We start from the raw sequence: 16,683 nt of genomic DNA, 5'->3' as shown, positions 1-16,683 counted from the left end.
CGATTCTTCTCGTAAAAGTAACGGTTTAGAAACACTCTCGTTTTGGCAAGAACCCCGTTTTCCTTCGCTGAAATTGCTAGAATTAAAACTATGTCCCATATCAAACATAGGTAGATTTAATCTGCGTTTTATTTTAGCCTGTCGTTCGTGCACAAGCCCAGTCCCAACAAGTAACAGTAAGACACCAAATCCCACCATTGCAGGTCCACAAATGACAAATATGGATCTGTATGTCCATAAAATAGATCCCTCTCCTAATCCTTTGACTACACTCCCGAATGCCATAATAGAACCAATAAGTAAAGCTAGTGTTGATATAATATAGAGTCGTTTGTATTGCACCAATCGTTTGTCAGTTTTAATCGCGAGTTTTCTTTTAACACGACCATCCCGCCTTCGTTTGAATTCTGCCTCCTTCGCAACTTCTTCGTGTTGTTGCATTTGACGGAAGCGCTCCACAAGGTGACGGAACTCCTGCTTCTCCTTTTTGCCTTTTCTGGAAATAAATATAATGAACTTAAGATCATGAAATAAATGGAAATGTTATGATGTATAATAAACTACACGAGACTAAAAACCTTAAGATATAACTTTTTAAAATCTTGAGAATATGTTTCATTCAATCCTAGTCATAAAACGATAGTATACGAACACTTTAAAGATGCTCCACCGCCGACAGAACAAAAAAAATATTCATCATTTGAACAATAATTGGTGTTTAATCGTATACCAATGATATATTTATGTCTGATTAACACAAAAAAATAAAATAATCTATTTTGCTTTTGGTGTATGCGCAATCAGTACTTCATTCCATATAAAACATAGTTCCATGGAATTTTTGCGGGACCAAACAATTATTTTTAATGTTTTTATCTTGAAGTAAAATGAGAAGCAGGTGGTAATGGTGTAAAGTAAATAATTTTTATAAATGAAGAAAATGCTAATTCGTCTGCTCCTGTTTTATAGAGATAAATTACCATTTTGTCAGCGGTGGAGCATTCTTAAATAAAAAGAAACAAAATGACAGCAGTCTTGTTGAGCAGATACAGTAATATCTGTTTGCAACATATTTTACATACAAAATTATGGGGTAAAAGGTTAGCGGTAAGACGCAGATAAAACTGACATCTCGGTCCCGCGAAAACGTAACAGTTTAACTTAGTACAACGAAAGTGACCTGACATTGTATTGTTTTTCTCTCTCATATTTTCAATATTTCGGTTTTCTATCTGGAAATGAATTATTCGATTAGATAAAAATAATTGATATCGCATAACACTTTACATAAATAAAGCGGAAAGATATGGAATAATATAAAAAGAAAATATGGAAACCTTCAAAGTCAATTATAAAGAGGTAAGAAATGCGAAAAGACTGCAAACACGGCCCGTTTTTAAAGTTTGCTGAGTACAAATATGCATTTAAACATTACATCATTTAGTTATTTTTTTAATTTCTAGTATTGATAAATCACCAAATTGCGTTTCCAGACGATATCGATGTATTTCGTTTAAAATTCAAACAATGACAACTAATGAGGTAACACAATTTGGTATTTAATTTGGGGTCAAAAGATCAATTTCAGGGGTCACTGTTTGGCAGACATACACTGATAAAGTGGTATTGTTAAAACAAGTTTTGGAATTTAGGCTAATTATATGTAGATCAATTAAATACTATCATTTGTATATTTACTTACAAGTACAATAGACACAAGGAAATATCGCTTTATATCCTAAACGTATTTTGCTCTCGCGCAACTTCCTGTCTAGTTAATTTAATAAGAGATTTCCAACTGACAACCAGCTGAATGAAATACATAAAAGATAAGTGTACATTAGAGTAGGCTTTGATGAGTGAATTTCAATTCTTTGATTACTTCAATATCCTTGACATATAGAATTATCCTTGGCATAAAGAAACAATTTGTCATGTTTTCGTTGGGTTAAAACCTGCGTGAGTCCTACACCTAGATCTTGATTCCTATAGCTTGTTATATAATTTACCTGTCTATTATACAGATCCTATTCACAGGCCATACTCAGCTGCATGGGAAAACCTTATTCTTTGATAATGGGTTATGTATTTTCTCATAACACTTTATTTGTCACAGGCCGTTAAATAGGCTTACTTAAATAGTGTTATTTTAACAACTTTAACTTTTTAATGTACAAGTGACTCAAGTGACTCCATTGGTAATCGAACTAAGACCCGTTTCTCAGTAAATGGGCGCTATTATGTAAAACTACGTTAGGGTAGTTGTAGCATCAGAATCCAAACAATAATTTCTTTGAAGTCTCAACAACGTTCATTTGAGGAAGTGTCAAGTTAAGGAGAGAAAAGAAGGACGGAGAACCAGGAAAAACCACAGATCTACGGTCAGTACCTGGTACCTGCTCTATAGGGGATATCAACTCGAAATCCAGAGGTGGAGAGCTGTAATTAAAGAGTTTCTGAAAATTCATATTTAAGACGCATTGCTGTTAGGCCTACTGGCAACAAGCATTGCCAGATGAATCAACTTTAACAAATATGTCGGACCTACTGTAATTCACAACATTAGACCTTTAAATAAACATTACTTTCTTTTAATAAGTACACATGTATGTTTAATAACAAATATCCAACATAAGGTCTGCGACATTCCATGGTATAATTTATTAGGTTTTCCCCTTCAGATAGTGTGTACGGTTGAGACCAGCATCATGATTGAACTACCGTATCATGTACGTCAATTCTTTTAGATCAAATATTTTGTTTTTAATGTTGGGCTTTGAGGTCCCACGCAGCAGGTAGGAAAAAAAGTAAAAAGTTCTAATTTATTAAAGTTTGGATCATCTTTCAGTGTCCATTAACTTCCACGGACATACAGACGAAATGTGCATATGTTAACACGTGTCCGTCGACTTTCAAAGTACGTGTCATTGTTATTGTTTTTGCGCATGTCAATATAAAATGGGTCACTTTATAAAGTGTATGTAGCTTTCTTGACCTATACCTATTTAAATCAAATTCTGATTAATTAAGCTTCAAATTAATCCATAATCGTATAATCATATAGACTATTGAACCATGAAATAGCTACCGGAGGGGTATTCCTTCTGTAGCTAGGTGTAACAATGTCACTAGAAAGCTTTAAAACTGAATATAATATAAAGTAAATTTTGTGACAAAACAATTATATTCGTCATTTTGTTTACAGATACATTTATCATAGAAGTGTCAGAGTTGTATGGTCATCAACTGCTGTTTTTTGAGCTACAAAGATTATTTAATCGGTATCAAAGTCTCATTTAACTAAATATGTCGTATCGTCAATGGAAAAGAGAACTCGTATTCCACTCAAGCCCCTGGTCTGTTACCCCATTAAATAGTCAAGAGATTCTACACAAAATTATATTTAAAGTGAATAGTCGGGCAAAGAAACTCAGTCTAAATGCGTTCATTGGCCTTCCAAAAGTTCTCACAAATTAAAACGACGGTCAAGTTCTGCTTACGCTTCCCAGTTCTGACCATTGAAATAAAGAAAAGTTGAAAGCATTGAAAGCGAGGCAGAGTGGAAATGTAACCACGGACATAGTCAGCCGGGAGGACGTTTTAGGATTCCTGTACTTTAAATTAATTTCTTCGTACGCAAACAGATTCTGACGAGATATTTTATTTTTCTATTTCATAAGAAATTCTACTGGATACACTCGCATCATTTTTACCGACTTTAGCCATCCTTGCCCGACTGTTCACTTTAACATTGATTGCTATCAGTGTTTACTCTAAATATGGATATGTTCGCTACAAATCAGCTTTCAAAGTATGCGATTAGATAGATTCCGCGATGTGTATTTAAAATCTAATTACCCACTTATCAAAAATGCACATAGTCGCGGTTATTTAACCGAAATAAAAAAAATGAATTGGTTCCATCAATATTTCCCCTCTTAGTTTATATTAAAATGAAAGGAAATAAATAATCTTAATACGACGATGCTGTAACGTTAGGCTTACTGTATCATCGATAGAGAATCTATATCAACTTGCTGTAAGACAGTACGTGAGGTAAAATGCCAGTGTGTTTGAAATGCATCTACAACATGTTTTTCCTCTACGACAAAAGTTGTATTTTAGAATTACACCAATGTACCTTCTTTTGAGTGAAACATTATTTGAATCAATGAAATATTGATAGCATTGTATTATACTATCATACTAAGTCATATCAATCATAATTCGCGAAAATTAACTATCGCGAATTTAAGCCGATGGCGAAATTAGCGGAAGTTAATCGCACGCGAATAACAGTTGATTTACAGAAGTATTGTGTGAATAAAAGTAAAAACTATCTTCCTGAAATTCATGTTACAGATTGTCATCTTTCGCGACGATACGTGTGTATAGATACGTCTCGTATGGGCCTTAAAGTGACGTTTTATAAAGTATTTGTAGTAGTACTTATCAACAAATATTCTTTGGTTGATATTTAGATCATACCACATGTTGTTGAATCTTATGATTTCTAATAGCACAAGTATAGATTTGATTTGATTTACCTATATTACCTATTGTAAACTTGCTTTCTTTAAATTTATTCATGGGCTTTCAATAAGACATAGGCGGATTACCTATTTAAATGACAAACAATCAAGTAATATCTTTTGTAAACTACCTTGGAGCAATATAACAAACATTTTGGTTTTCGGTCTACGAATCGATCTACAAATCGTATTGTAATAGTTGTAATTGCCTGATTAACTAAAAATCATTTCTGAGGTTTTACATAGCACGTATGATCCTTATGGCTATAATTCTGATGTCATAGTATTCGCTGTTGTGAAGTCGGGAAAATAATATGCCACTTGTATATAGAATATTAGTCAATAATATCATTAAAAATGTGCCATTTATAACACAGATTAAACACTTAGATTTGATCGGCGGGACTATTTGACGTCACAATAACCATTTAATCCACTCTTGGTCTAAACATACCACTTGTGATAAGATCCAACTTTTATGAGCTTCACCTATTGAGTTGAAACTGTAAATTCCATCATTGTTTTCCACAGAAATATTGCAAATTGACTCTATGCTATTTGATTAAACAATGCAGATTAAGCCTGCTTTGTTAATCGCATTAAAACCAAGTATCCAGTAGTTATAATTGTATTGGTAATTACGTTTCCATGCATGATATATACTGTATTATGGAAAATTATAATCTATGTACTGTTAAATAAATCGACTTAAATTCATATAAGAGGGCGCTATACCCCATTCTATATATAGCGATATGATTTGCTTGATTTTAATAAAATCTAAACAGGCTTGATTAATATGATTATTATAACAACTTTGCTTCCACCGGAATTAATTAGTGACTTAATTTTTTTATGTAAGAGAAGGGGTGATAACAAGCTGTAATTAGGTAGTTTATAAGTGAACAAAATCTGCATGATGTCTCTAATGACTATATTAAGTATAGAAACAGTTTTAAACTTAAGTGTCTGATCATATCAGCTATTGTACTTGTATACTCAAGCAATTATATAGAATTTTCCCAATTAAATTCCATATCTGTCCAATAAATATGTTTATGAATCCTAATATGAAAATTTGGTTTTGAGTGAAAAAACTGTTAAGAAATCATTAAGTTTAAGTGGCTTGGCCGACAGGGAGTTAGCTGAACAATTCTCGACCAATTTGTCTTCAAAGACTGTTAAAGCAATGCTAATTAATTAAAACACGTAAAAATCTCTGTAATTATAAACATGGGTTTAGATAGCCGAATATCGTAAGAAATTACCAGGTACATATGACTGATTTTATGAGATCACAGCGAGAAACAGTGAATAAGGACTGTTAAAGCGTAGTGTTAAAAACGCTCACTACCAGACTATCAGAAACAAACAATGGACTAGCATATAGTAGGAATTAGACCTTTCATGCGTCGTAACGTAAAACCTCGTTCTGTATAAACTTAGTTCCTATTATTTACAATACAAACCGAAAACGTAAATAGGTCCTTATAGAAGTAAACACACATTGCACACACACACATGTATATATACATATACTTATAAGCATATTTAGCACGGGTAAAATAGCAGATTATCACTTTTTCCATTAAGGCTGGTAAGCGATGGACATCACTTTTTTTTACTCATTTAAATATTAAAATTTCTATAATGAAACAAACACTAGAAGTGGGTATACAGAAGTGAACAGAATTCATAAGCAGAACTTTTTCTGTATTTACAGCAGTTGGCTTAGTGTGATCGTGTTCATATCCAAACTAATTATTGTTCTGCATGTTATCAATATAACATTATCTCCACAAAATAAAGACAGTATCATCTTAAGATCTTACCCATTTTCTTTCTTCATTTTTAGCCGACACTACTAAAGCCAAATTTGATGAAAAATTTCAATTTTCTTTACGGCGTTTTCTTGCATAGTAATCCAAAGCAAATCTGTTTCCATTCGCCATATCGCTGTCACAATGGTAATAAACGCGAATATGATTCTTACTAGGTGTACATTGAAGTATATTTCACTTCTTCGATTCAGAAAATAAAAATCCGTCAATGTGAAATGCATTTAAATGGCACACTGAAATTTGACTACACTAAACGTTCAGGCTTATATGTACACATGTCAGATCTGAATGGCTGTTTTCTCGCATGGACTTGGCAAGCATTCAATGTTAATATACCGCCATCTACCTGTCGGAAATAACCCGAACCTTGAATCGCGATTTAACTATTCTTAAACTACCTGCGTTACCGGGTCGCTTGAAATCGAATCCCCAAAAATGAAAATGAAACATTTGAAACTGTAAATTTTATTTGAATAGGAAACATTTTCACGAGTAAACTATATATGGATAAGACTCTTGTATAAATGCAACGGTAATTTGACATCTAAATCGTTCCTTGTGTGTGTTTAAAAGGACGTATAAATATATCGTATTTACACGTTTACAATACTGGTGTTAGAAAAATAATCCTTTCAAAATTACTATCAATATTAGTTTTGTGAGACGATTACTTTTGGATAAAAGGGTGCATCTACTTAACAAAAAAATCTACTTTGGCGAATTTGAATTTTATCGTTTACAAAAAATACCATGTGAAAAGGATATCACAGATTTATCATCACGGATATTAAAATTTCCTCGTCTGAAACTGAACTTAGTGTAGTGCCTCTCTTCGGTGTATTTTTCTCAGGTAAAAAATCGCTTCATACAAAAAAAATCATATTCCTACGAACTGTGATATAGCGGTTTTGCAAACCGGCTAGTTTAGTTATCTTTCGATAACTTATATTTTATTTTATGAAACTTCTATCAAACATCCTACCAAACACCCTACTAAACATCCTACCAAACATCCATCAGCATTGCCGTGTTTTGCAAACTAGTTTACGGCCGTGTTCATCAGTAGAACATGTCATTGATATAGACTTCATTGTGGCTTGACCAATTAACAATGTTTTTCAAAGAACAATTATGATACAAAGTCGAACAGAGGGATGCCACTAAGAAGACCGATGATGGAGGAAAGAATCGACATATTAGACACAATTTGCCACACTAATGGGGATCATCAATAAAATTCACATACTCCCGTAAGGAGGTAGGATAAGTGAATGGATTGGGAAGTATACTGGAATGGCACTCATTTACGTACCACGTGTACTCCAACAATGTTAAAGGTATAGCACGACGAGACACTTTTAATCATTACGTCGTGTGTACTGCACATCAGAAGTTTCTCAATATCGAGATCTAATATCATTGGATTAGTACCACGTGATACCCGATAACGTTTGTGCGGGACTAGTATCTCCAGTGGTGATGGAACGTAACTCTTTGTAATCTTCACGCTGAAATGACGTTATCCCGCGATAACGTCATTTGACGTCATTCCATCACCAATAGAAACAATAGTCCCGCACAAACGTTATCGGGTATCACGTGGTACGTGAATGAGTCCCATTATCCCGTCTGGATGTTTGTATGTCGTCCGCAAATATTTTACGGAAGACTCTGCCTAAACTACTGGACAAATTTAATGAAGCTTCACAGTGGTGTTGCGGTCCATGTGTAGATGTGCAAAAAACAAAACATTTATTTTCTTAATTTTTTGTTGTCATGGTAACTAGGTCACTATACACAGATTTTCTAAAATGATCATCGTTTAAAGGATAGCAAAAACAATAGTTATAGTTTTGAAAATATCAGATGTCACTTGGATGCCATGGTTACAAAATGAAACGTTGAAATAATATGAATCATTGATAATAGTGCTACTTTAAAAGTAAAACATCATTTGGTTGTCATGGTCTCTAATGAGTGTCTTGTATGTATGCCAAATATATGTGTATGAAATTCTAATATATATGAAAATGAAATAATTTGAATTTGAATTAGCCATAGGCTTACAATTTGAATTTTGTCATATATTGGACTAAGACAAACGCCAACCAATGAACCAATGTCTACTTAGTTTTTATTGTGTGTTTTTGATATCCTAAGTGAACAAGCACATTGTTAAAAGCCCCTGATTGTTTAAACAGATAAATAGGGAGAGTAACCGACAGTACAAGAAAGTAAATAACATCAATAGAACACAAGACTCTATTGAATATAGCAATGTACAAATTGCTTTAGAAATAGTTAGATATTTATATTATTTTTGTCTACAACACGTGAATCGATTATTTACGACCGCCTACAGAACGTAATGATCAGTTTAATTTAAAGTCACATTCAATTTATACAATAAAGTAAATATGGTGATGTAGTTTATTTTGTAAATAGTTCTCAAAGAAGAAAGAGCCTTTACAATGGAAATAATATTTTCTCTAAACATCTAAACAGGGAAGGATATAAATTGTCGTGATGAATAAAGATTGTCATTTAAAATTTGATAGCTGTATTGATAACTGTTCGGGGTAAACGAAAATATTTCTATTTACTATTATCATAATTCTTTTAAAATAACATCACAAAAAGTTATTAAAGACATCTTGCAGAAAACATGTGTTAAAATGGCTTAAAATTACTTAAAATTGCAGGGCGTGCCAAAACTGACCCGTCGTTTATGTCAGAATTTATTAATAAAATTCATAATCACAAACTATATGGGATTGCCTCCCTTTGTGAACGGTAGATATAGAAAATATTTACCGAGTACAAATGTCTCTGGTACCACATATATCTGTAATCGATATAATTAAATTTACACTGCAGTGAACTTATCGCCTCACTGTAGGGCATGTCACCCACCAGATTTCCTTGTGTCCTTTGAAAAGCCTATTATTATAGTTATAAAAGCGTTCACTTTCCCATACTTAGCTAGTATTAAAGCATTATCAGATATATAAGGCAGTCCTTTTCACACATTTGTATTATAAGAATAGATCAAAATATTTTTTTCTGATTGCAGACTAATGAAAGTAAAATTAAACTTTTCGATGTGGTTTCTTTGTGTAAGGAATCCTGACCCCGTTTATGACCTTTCTCCGGTGTGGTGCGCGTGTCCTCTAGGTCATTGACGATATTTTACAAGTCACACCTGTTCATTCACCTCTGTATTATATAATGATAGTCATAACAATAATTATCTTTATAACGCTTAGGTTAAAGTGAATAGTCGAGCAAAGAAAACCAGTCTAAATGTGTTCATTGGCCTTCCAAAAGTTCTCACATATTAATACGATGGTCAAGTTCTGCTTAGTTTCCCAGTTCTGACCATTAAAGTACAAGAAAAGTTGAAAGCATTGAAAGCGAGGCTGCGTGGAAATGTAACCACGGACATAGTGAGCCGGGAGGACGTTTTTATAATTTCCATACTTTAAATTAATTTCTTCGTTTCCGCAGACAGATTTTGACGATACAGATTTTATTTTTCCATTTCATAGAAATTATACTGGATACATTCACACTGCATTTTTTGGCCGACTTTGCAGCCATCCTTGCCTGACTGTTCACAGTTAAACAAAGGAGGCAGGAGGTTTTTGGGAAAAATGCTTAATGCGCTTATGTTAACCAATGTGGTTCCATTTGCACTGCAAATTGAAGAATAGTACACAAGTTGAGGTGTCAGTATCTTTTTTTTTCATTTTTTTAAAAAATTTTTTTTTTCATATTTCTTGGATATATTTGTCCGGGCACTTTATTTACTAATTATTTAGATATTGTTTGATTATACATATTTTGCTGCAATAACGTGCTTACTTATGTAGGTCATTTGACATAAGTAGGTCAAGAATATTCGCTCAAGGTGTATGAGAAAACTGTGTATTCAATCATCTCTTCATATAATGGTGAGACATTTAGCTAGTGAGAAAACATTTTAGGGATTCTTTTTTTTAAATTTTTTTTTCAGGTTCAAAGACATTTACGTAATTTATGATCTATTTCGTAATGCTTGCTATTGTATGGAACATGTTTATCAAAATTTTGTGAACAAAATGGATTTTTATTGTTAATTTGATTCATTCAATAGCAAGCAAATACAAGAGAAACCGAATGGTTTTAAAGTCTTTATTTCTTGTGTGCCTTGGTAGTCAAACATGAAATAATGAAGAGGATTTTAATTTTAATACCAAATATTTCTTGAAGAAATATTTTTTAAACTAATTTAGACGATCAACAACTGACCGTCTTTGTTTGGGCCTATTTTGTGGTGTGTTCTATTTATAAAGTCGTTGTTTATATTCTACCACACCACATTTTAGTATCTGTCCAATGGAGCCAAAGTCTGGTTATATTTCGAAAATATTGCAAGGGTGAATTAAATTGATGACAGGCCAATTACCGTGTAGTCAGTTTTTTTTCACAGACAATATTTTCGCAAGTTCGCGTGCCATTGCCTTGATAACGAAATTTGCATTTGTAAAATATTTAGAATTAGTTTTAAGTACATTTACAAGCCAAATTTCGATTCATTAAGAAATTTATTTTAATTTCACTTTTGGCAATATTGCTTTCAGGATTTTTTGTAATATTTCGACCGATCAAAGTTTTCGCGACCACGCAATGTCCCATGAAATCGAAAAAATCACCGAAAAAGCAGTTATACAGTATAATTGAAATAATTTGAAAATATAACTGAACAAAGGATAATGTATACTATTCACTTCATACAAATATATTTATTTAACAGCAATATACATGTATTAATATAAAACGTAATTAAGCACCTTCATAATAGTTCTAGGATGGAATTTGTTTACAACAGTTACATCAGATTTTCATTTGAACCGTTAAATAATTATAAGATTTTATTCCTCATAAACCTGTCAACAAAAACAAGTTTATAATCTGAGAAATTTCAAACAGTTGTTCTCCAGAAGGAGAAACTACATAAATGAACCAATATTAAAAAAGTCTTCTTTTGCAAATGTTTGGCCTTGTTGCCATCAACAGGCGAATGGTATCAAAAGCCAGCCAAGTATTTTCAATTACTATGATGTATCATAGCCAATGGAAATTTAAGGTGGATTTTGCCTACTTGGCTTTTGATTTCATGTGACTGAGAACAGCTAAGAGGCTGAAGATTTGCAAAATAAAAGAGACATAATTTTATAATAATTATATGAAATTCGTAGAAATCATTTTATCCAAATTATACTATCATTTCACCGTCTTTTTCTCTTGAGAAAAATATTTAAAAAAAAACAGAACGCCAAAAGAATACATGTCATGTATGACATGCTCTCTTTTTTAGCTATAACACATAAACAGTGTCTCTCATTTTTTCTCCAGACATGCTGATATCTCTTTACTTAGAGACCAGTGACGAAATCATGCCAATTTTGTTGAAAGTAACTCTCTCAAATTCTCTTCCAAAAATATTTCCATTGAAAAAAAAGGTTGTAAATGTGGAGGGCTAGAAGTAGAATGACAAACATATTTACCACTCATAACCAAAATGTGGTAGTCATTTACATTATATCCCAATCGATTGGCTATAAGACCACTTGCAGATAAACATAGTTAATCACAAATTGTTTTATAAACAATTTTTTTAAATTAAGGAAAACTAAATCTGACAATGAAAGAAGATAAATATCTTAATATTTAAATCTTACTACATCATGTGCACTTCAATTTTCTGAATTTGAATGTTGAATCCTCATGCCAAGATGTCGGGTACATAGCCAAATGACACCAAATCCTGTAAAGGCAACGATAAAGGTTACTTGACATCTTGTAATAATAATGAAAATGATGATTCAACCAGATCTATCTTAGGCATTTTAAATGTATACATTTCATGGTTTGAATAAAAAACAATAGACAAAGAAGTTGCATATATACAAATTCCAGTTTTTTTTGTTACTAAGAATTACATACTGGATACAAGAAGTGTTAACTGGAAATGTTTTTTTTTCCCCCAGAAAGTACTCTAAGGGAGCTAACTCACGTTATATTCAATAGTTTCATGTAGTAGCATTACTTTAAAGTGAATAGTCGGGCAAATAAAACCAGTCTAAATGCGTTCATTGGCCTTCCAAAAGTTCTCACATATTAATACGACGGTCAAGTTCTGCTTAGTTTCCCAGTTCTGACCATTAAAGTAAAGAAAAGTTGAAAGCATTGAAAGCGAGGCTGTGTGGAAATGTAACCACGGACATAGTGAGCCGGTATGACGTTTTAGAATTCCCATACTTTAAATTAATTTCTTCGCACGCAGACAGATTTTGACGAGAGATTTTATTTTTCCATTTCATAAGAAATTATACTGGATACCTTCGCACCATTTTTACCGACTTTAGCCATCCTTGCCCGACTGCTCACTTTAAAATACGTTTGTATACTATAAACTAGTAGATGCAGTGCATTAACACTTTCTCGTAACAGATTTTACAAAAATGAATAAATATGTACTTCACAAGAGGCCAAGAGGGCTTGTATCACAGACATTGCTTGTTAAACCAACCAATTATATGAGCACACTTCATCAAGGATTTTGATTACAGATGAATTACCTGTAATTTGAATAATTCCCACTATTGGGTCCCACCCCTCCTACCAAAGGGAGTCATAGCCAAGAATTATACAACCCTGTTTCGCTTCTCCCAAGGATGGTTCTGACCTGGTTAAAATTTATTTATTCATTATAATGACTTGTAGGATTTAAAGGAAATGTTGACGGACAGATGGATGGAAGCAGCTTCGTGCATAAACTCTGGTCATTAGCACGATGAGAGCTAAATGTTGGATAGATTTTATCAATGGATTTCACTAACATTATTGAGGAGTCATTGTAGTACATAAAGGGGTGTTTTATCAGAGTTTAACTAACAATTTGGTAAAATAAAGGGACAACCTGCAAGAGCAGATAACTTTCAAATATGCAAAGATGGAATATATCATGGTTGGACTAAACAGAACAGGAGCGGAGGGACAAGAAAAACATTCTATCCTCACATTCACATCCATCCACACTCCTTCCCCTTCCCCACCCCCATTCCATGGTACACACACATCTATCTCCACCCCTATCTCTGCCCTACACACCCACCCGCACCCCTCCACATTCCCCACCCTCTCATGGTACAAACACATCTATCTCCACCCCTATCCCTGCCCTACACACCCACCCGCACCCCTCCACATTCCCCAACCTCTCATGGTACACACACATCTATCTCCACCCCTATCCCTGCCCTACACACCCACCCGCACCCCTCCACATTCCCCACCCTCTCATGGTACACACACATCTATCTCCACCCCTATCCCTGCCCTACACACCCACCCACACCCCTCCACATTCCCCACCCTCTCATGGTACACACACATCTATCTCCACCCCTATCCCTGCCCTACACACCCACCCACACCCCTCCACATTCCCCACCCTCTCATGGTACACACACATCTATCTCCACCCCTATCCCCTGCCCTACACACCCACCCACACCCCTCCACATTCCCCACCCCTCTCATGGTACACACACATCTATCTCCACCCCTATCCTTGCCCTACACACCCACCCGCACCCCCCCCCCCCCCCCCCCCCCCCCCCTCCCCCCCCCCCCCCCCCCCCCCCCCCCCCCCCCCCCCCCCCCCCCCCCCCCCCCCCCCCCCCCCCCCCCCCCCCCCCCCCCCCCCCCCCCCCCCCCCCCCCCCCCCCCCCCCCCCCCCCCCCCCCCCCCACCCCCCCCCCCCCCCCCCCCCCCCCCCCCCCCCCCCCCCCCCCCCCCCCCCCCCCCCCCCCCCCCCCCCCCCCCCCCCCCCCCCCCCCCCCCCCCCCCCCCCCCCCCCCCCCCCCCCCCCCCCCCCCCCCCCCCCCCCCCCCCCCCCCCCCCCCCCCCCCCCCCCCCCCCCCCCCCCCCCCCCCCCCCCCCCCCCCCCCCCCCCCCCCCCCCCCCCCCCCCCCCCCCCCCCCCCCCCCCCCCCCCCCCCCCCCCCCCCCCCCCCCCCCCCCCCCCCCCCCCCCCCCCCCCCCCCCCCCCCCCCCCCCCCCCCCCCCCCCCCCCCCCCCCCCCCCCCCCCCCCCCCCCCCCCCCCCCCCCCCCCCCCCCCCCCCCCCCCCCCCCCCCCCCCCCCCCCCCCCCCCCCCCCCCCCCCCCCCCCCCCCCCCCCCCCCCCCCCCCCCCCCCCCCCCCCCCCCCCCCCCCCCCCCCCCCCCCCCCCCCCCCCCCCCCCCCCCCCCCCCCCCCCCCCCCCCCCCCCCCCCCCCCCCCCCCCCCCCCCCCCCCCCCCCCCCCCCCCCCCCCCCCCCCCCCCCCCCCCCCCCCCCCCCCCCCCCCCCCCCCCCCCCCCCCCCCCCCCCCCCCCCCCCCCCCCCCCCCCCCCCCCCCCCCCCCCCCCCCCCCCCCCCCCCCCCCCCCCCCCCCCCCCCCCCCCCCCCCCCCCCCCCCCCCCCCCCCCCCCCCCCCCCCCCCCCCCCCCCCCCCCCCCCCCCCCCCCCCCCCCCCCCCCCCCCCCCCCCCCCCCCCCCCCCCCCCCCCCCCCCCCCCCCCCCCCCCCCCCCCCCCCCCCCCCCCCCCCCCCCCCCCCCCCCCCCCCCCCCCCCCCCCCCCCCCCCCCCCCCCCCCCCCCCCCCCCCCCCCCCCCCCCCCCCCCCCCCCCCCCCCCCCCCCCCCCCCCCCCCCCCCCCCCCCCCCCCCCCCCCCCCCCCCCCCCCCCCCCCCCCCCCCCCCCCCCCCCCCCCCCCCCCCCCCCCCCCCCCCCCCCCCCCCCCCCCCCCCCCCCCCCCCCCCCCCCCCCCCCCCCCCCCCCCCCCCCCCCCCCCCCCCCCCCCCCCCCCCCCCCCCCCCCCCCCCCCCCCCCCCCCCCCCCCCCCCCCCCCCCCCCCCCCCCCCCCCCCCCCCCCCCCCCCCCCCCCCCCCCCCCCCCCCCCCCCCCCCCCCCCCCCCCCCCCCCCCCCCCCCCCCCCCCCCCCCCCCCCCCCCCCCCCCCCCCCCCCCCCCCCCCCCCCCCCCCCCCCCCCCCCCCCCCCCCCCCCCCCCCCCCCCCCCCCCCCCCCCCCCCCCCCCCCCCCCCCCCCCCCCCCCCCCCCCCCCCCCCCCCCCCCCCCCCCCCCCCCCCCCCCCCCCCCCCCCCCCCCCCCCCCCCCCCCCCCCCCCCCCCCCCCCCCCCCCCCCCCCCCCCCCCCCCCCCCCCCCCCCCCCCCCCCCCCCCCCCCCCCCCCCCCCCCCCCCCCCCCCCCCCCCCCCCCCCCCCCCCCCCCCCCCCCCCCCCCCCCCCCCCCCCCCCCCCCCCCCCCCCCCCCCCCCCCCCCCCCCCCCCCCCCCCCCCCCCCCCCCCCCCCCCCCCCCCCCCCCCCCCCCCCCCCCCCCCCCCCCCCCCCCCCCCCCCCCCCCCCCCCCCCCCCCCCCCCCCCCCCCCCCCCCCCCCCCCCCCCCCCCCCCCCCCCCCCCCCCCCCCCCCCCCCCCCCCCCCCCCCCCCCCCCCCCCCCCCCCCCCCCCCCCCCCCCCCCCCCCCCCCCCCCCCCCCCCCCCCCCCCCCCCCCCCCCCCCCCCCCCCCCCCCCCCCCCCCCCCCCCCCCCCCCCCCCCCCCCCCCCCCCCCCCCCCCCCCCCCCCCCCCCCCCCCCCCCCCCCCCCCCCCCCCCCCCCCCCCCCCCCCCCCCCCCCCCCCCCCCCCCCCCCCCCCCCCCCCCCCCCCCCCCCCCCCCCCCCCCCCCCCCCCCCCCCCCCCCCCCCCCCCCCCCCCCCCCCCCCCCCCCCCCCCCCCCCCCCCCCCCCCCCCCCCCCCCCCCCCCCCCCCCCCCCCCCCCCCCCCCCCCCCCCCCCCCCCCCCCCCCCCCCCCCCCCCCCCCCCCCCCCCCCCCCCCCCCCCCCCCCCCCCCCCCCCCCCCCCCCCCCCCCCCCCCCCCCCCCCCCCCCCCCCCCCCCCCCCCCCCCCCCCCCCCCCCCCCCCCCCCCCCCCCCCCCCCCCCCCCCCCCCCCCCCCCCCCCCCCCCCCCCCCCCCCCCCCCCCCCCCCCCCCCCCCCCCCCCCCCCCCCCCCCCCCCCCCCCCCCCCCCCCCCCCCCCCCCCCCCCCCCCCCCCCCCCCCCCCCCCCCCCCCCCCCCCCCCCCCCCCCCCCCCCCCCCCCCCCCCCCCCCCCCCCCCCCCCCCCCCCCCCCCCCCCCCCCCCCCCCCCCCCCCCCCCCCCCCCCCCCCCCCCCCCCCCCCCCCCCCCCCCCCCCCCCCCCCCCCCCCCCCCCCCCCCCCCCCCC

General features: G+C 44.5%; 1 protein-coding gene across 2 annotated transcripts in view; it reads right to left on the bottom strand.

Annotated features, from left to right (window-relative positions):
* Nucleotides 1-363: 363 nt before the first annotated feature.
* LOC138323953 (uncharacterized protein DDB_G0283697-like) overlaps nucleotides 364-16,683 on the bottom strand; it is a 31,941-nt gene continuing 15,621 nt past the window's right edge. The window contains exons 11-12 of one of the 2 annotated variants that reach the window (XM_069268910.1): nucleotides 12,097-12,182; nucleotides 364-496 (exon numbers count right to left, since the gene is read on the bottom strand). In XM_069268910.1, the coding sequence (XP_069125011.1) occupies nucleotides 12,141-12,182 (42 nt within the window). In that variant the 3' untranslated portion in view covers nucleotides 364-496; nucleotides 12,097-12,140. Of the gene's footprint in view, nucleotides 497-11,069; nucleotides 12,183-16,683 lie in introns of those variants that run through there. The other variant, XM_069268909.1, reaches the window with a different exon arrangement.

The sequence above is a fragment of the Argopecten irradians genome, chromosome 5, assembly GCF_041381155.1.
Source record: "Argopecten irradians isolate NY chromosome 5, Ai_NY, whole genome shotgun sequence".
In the NCBI taxonomy this organism is placed as follows: Eukaryota; Metazoa; Mollusca; class Bivalvia; order Pectinida; family Pectinidae; genus Argopecten; species Argopecten irradians.
This window is presented reverse-complemented; position numbering and strand designations above follow the sequence as displayed.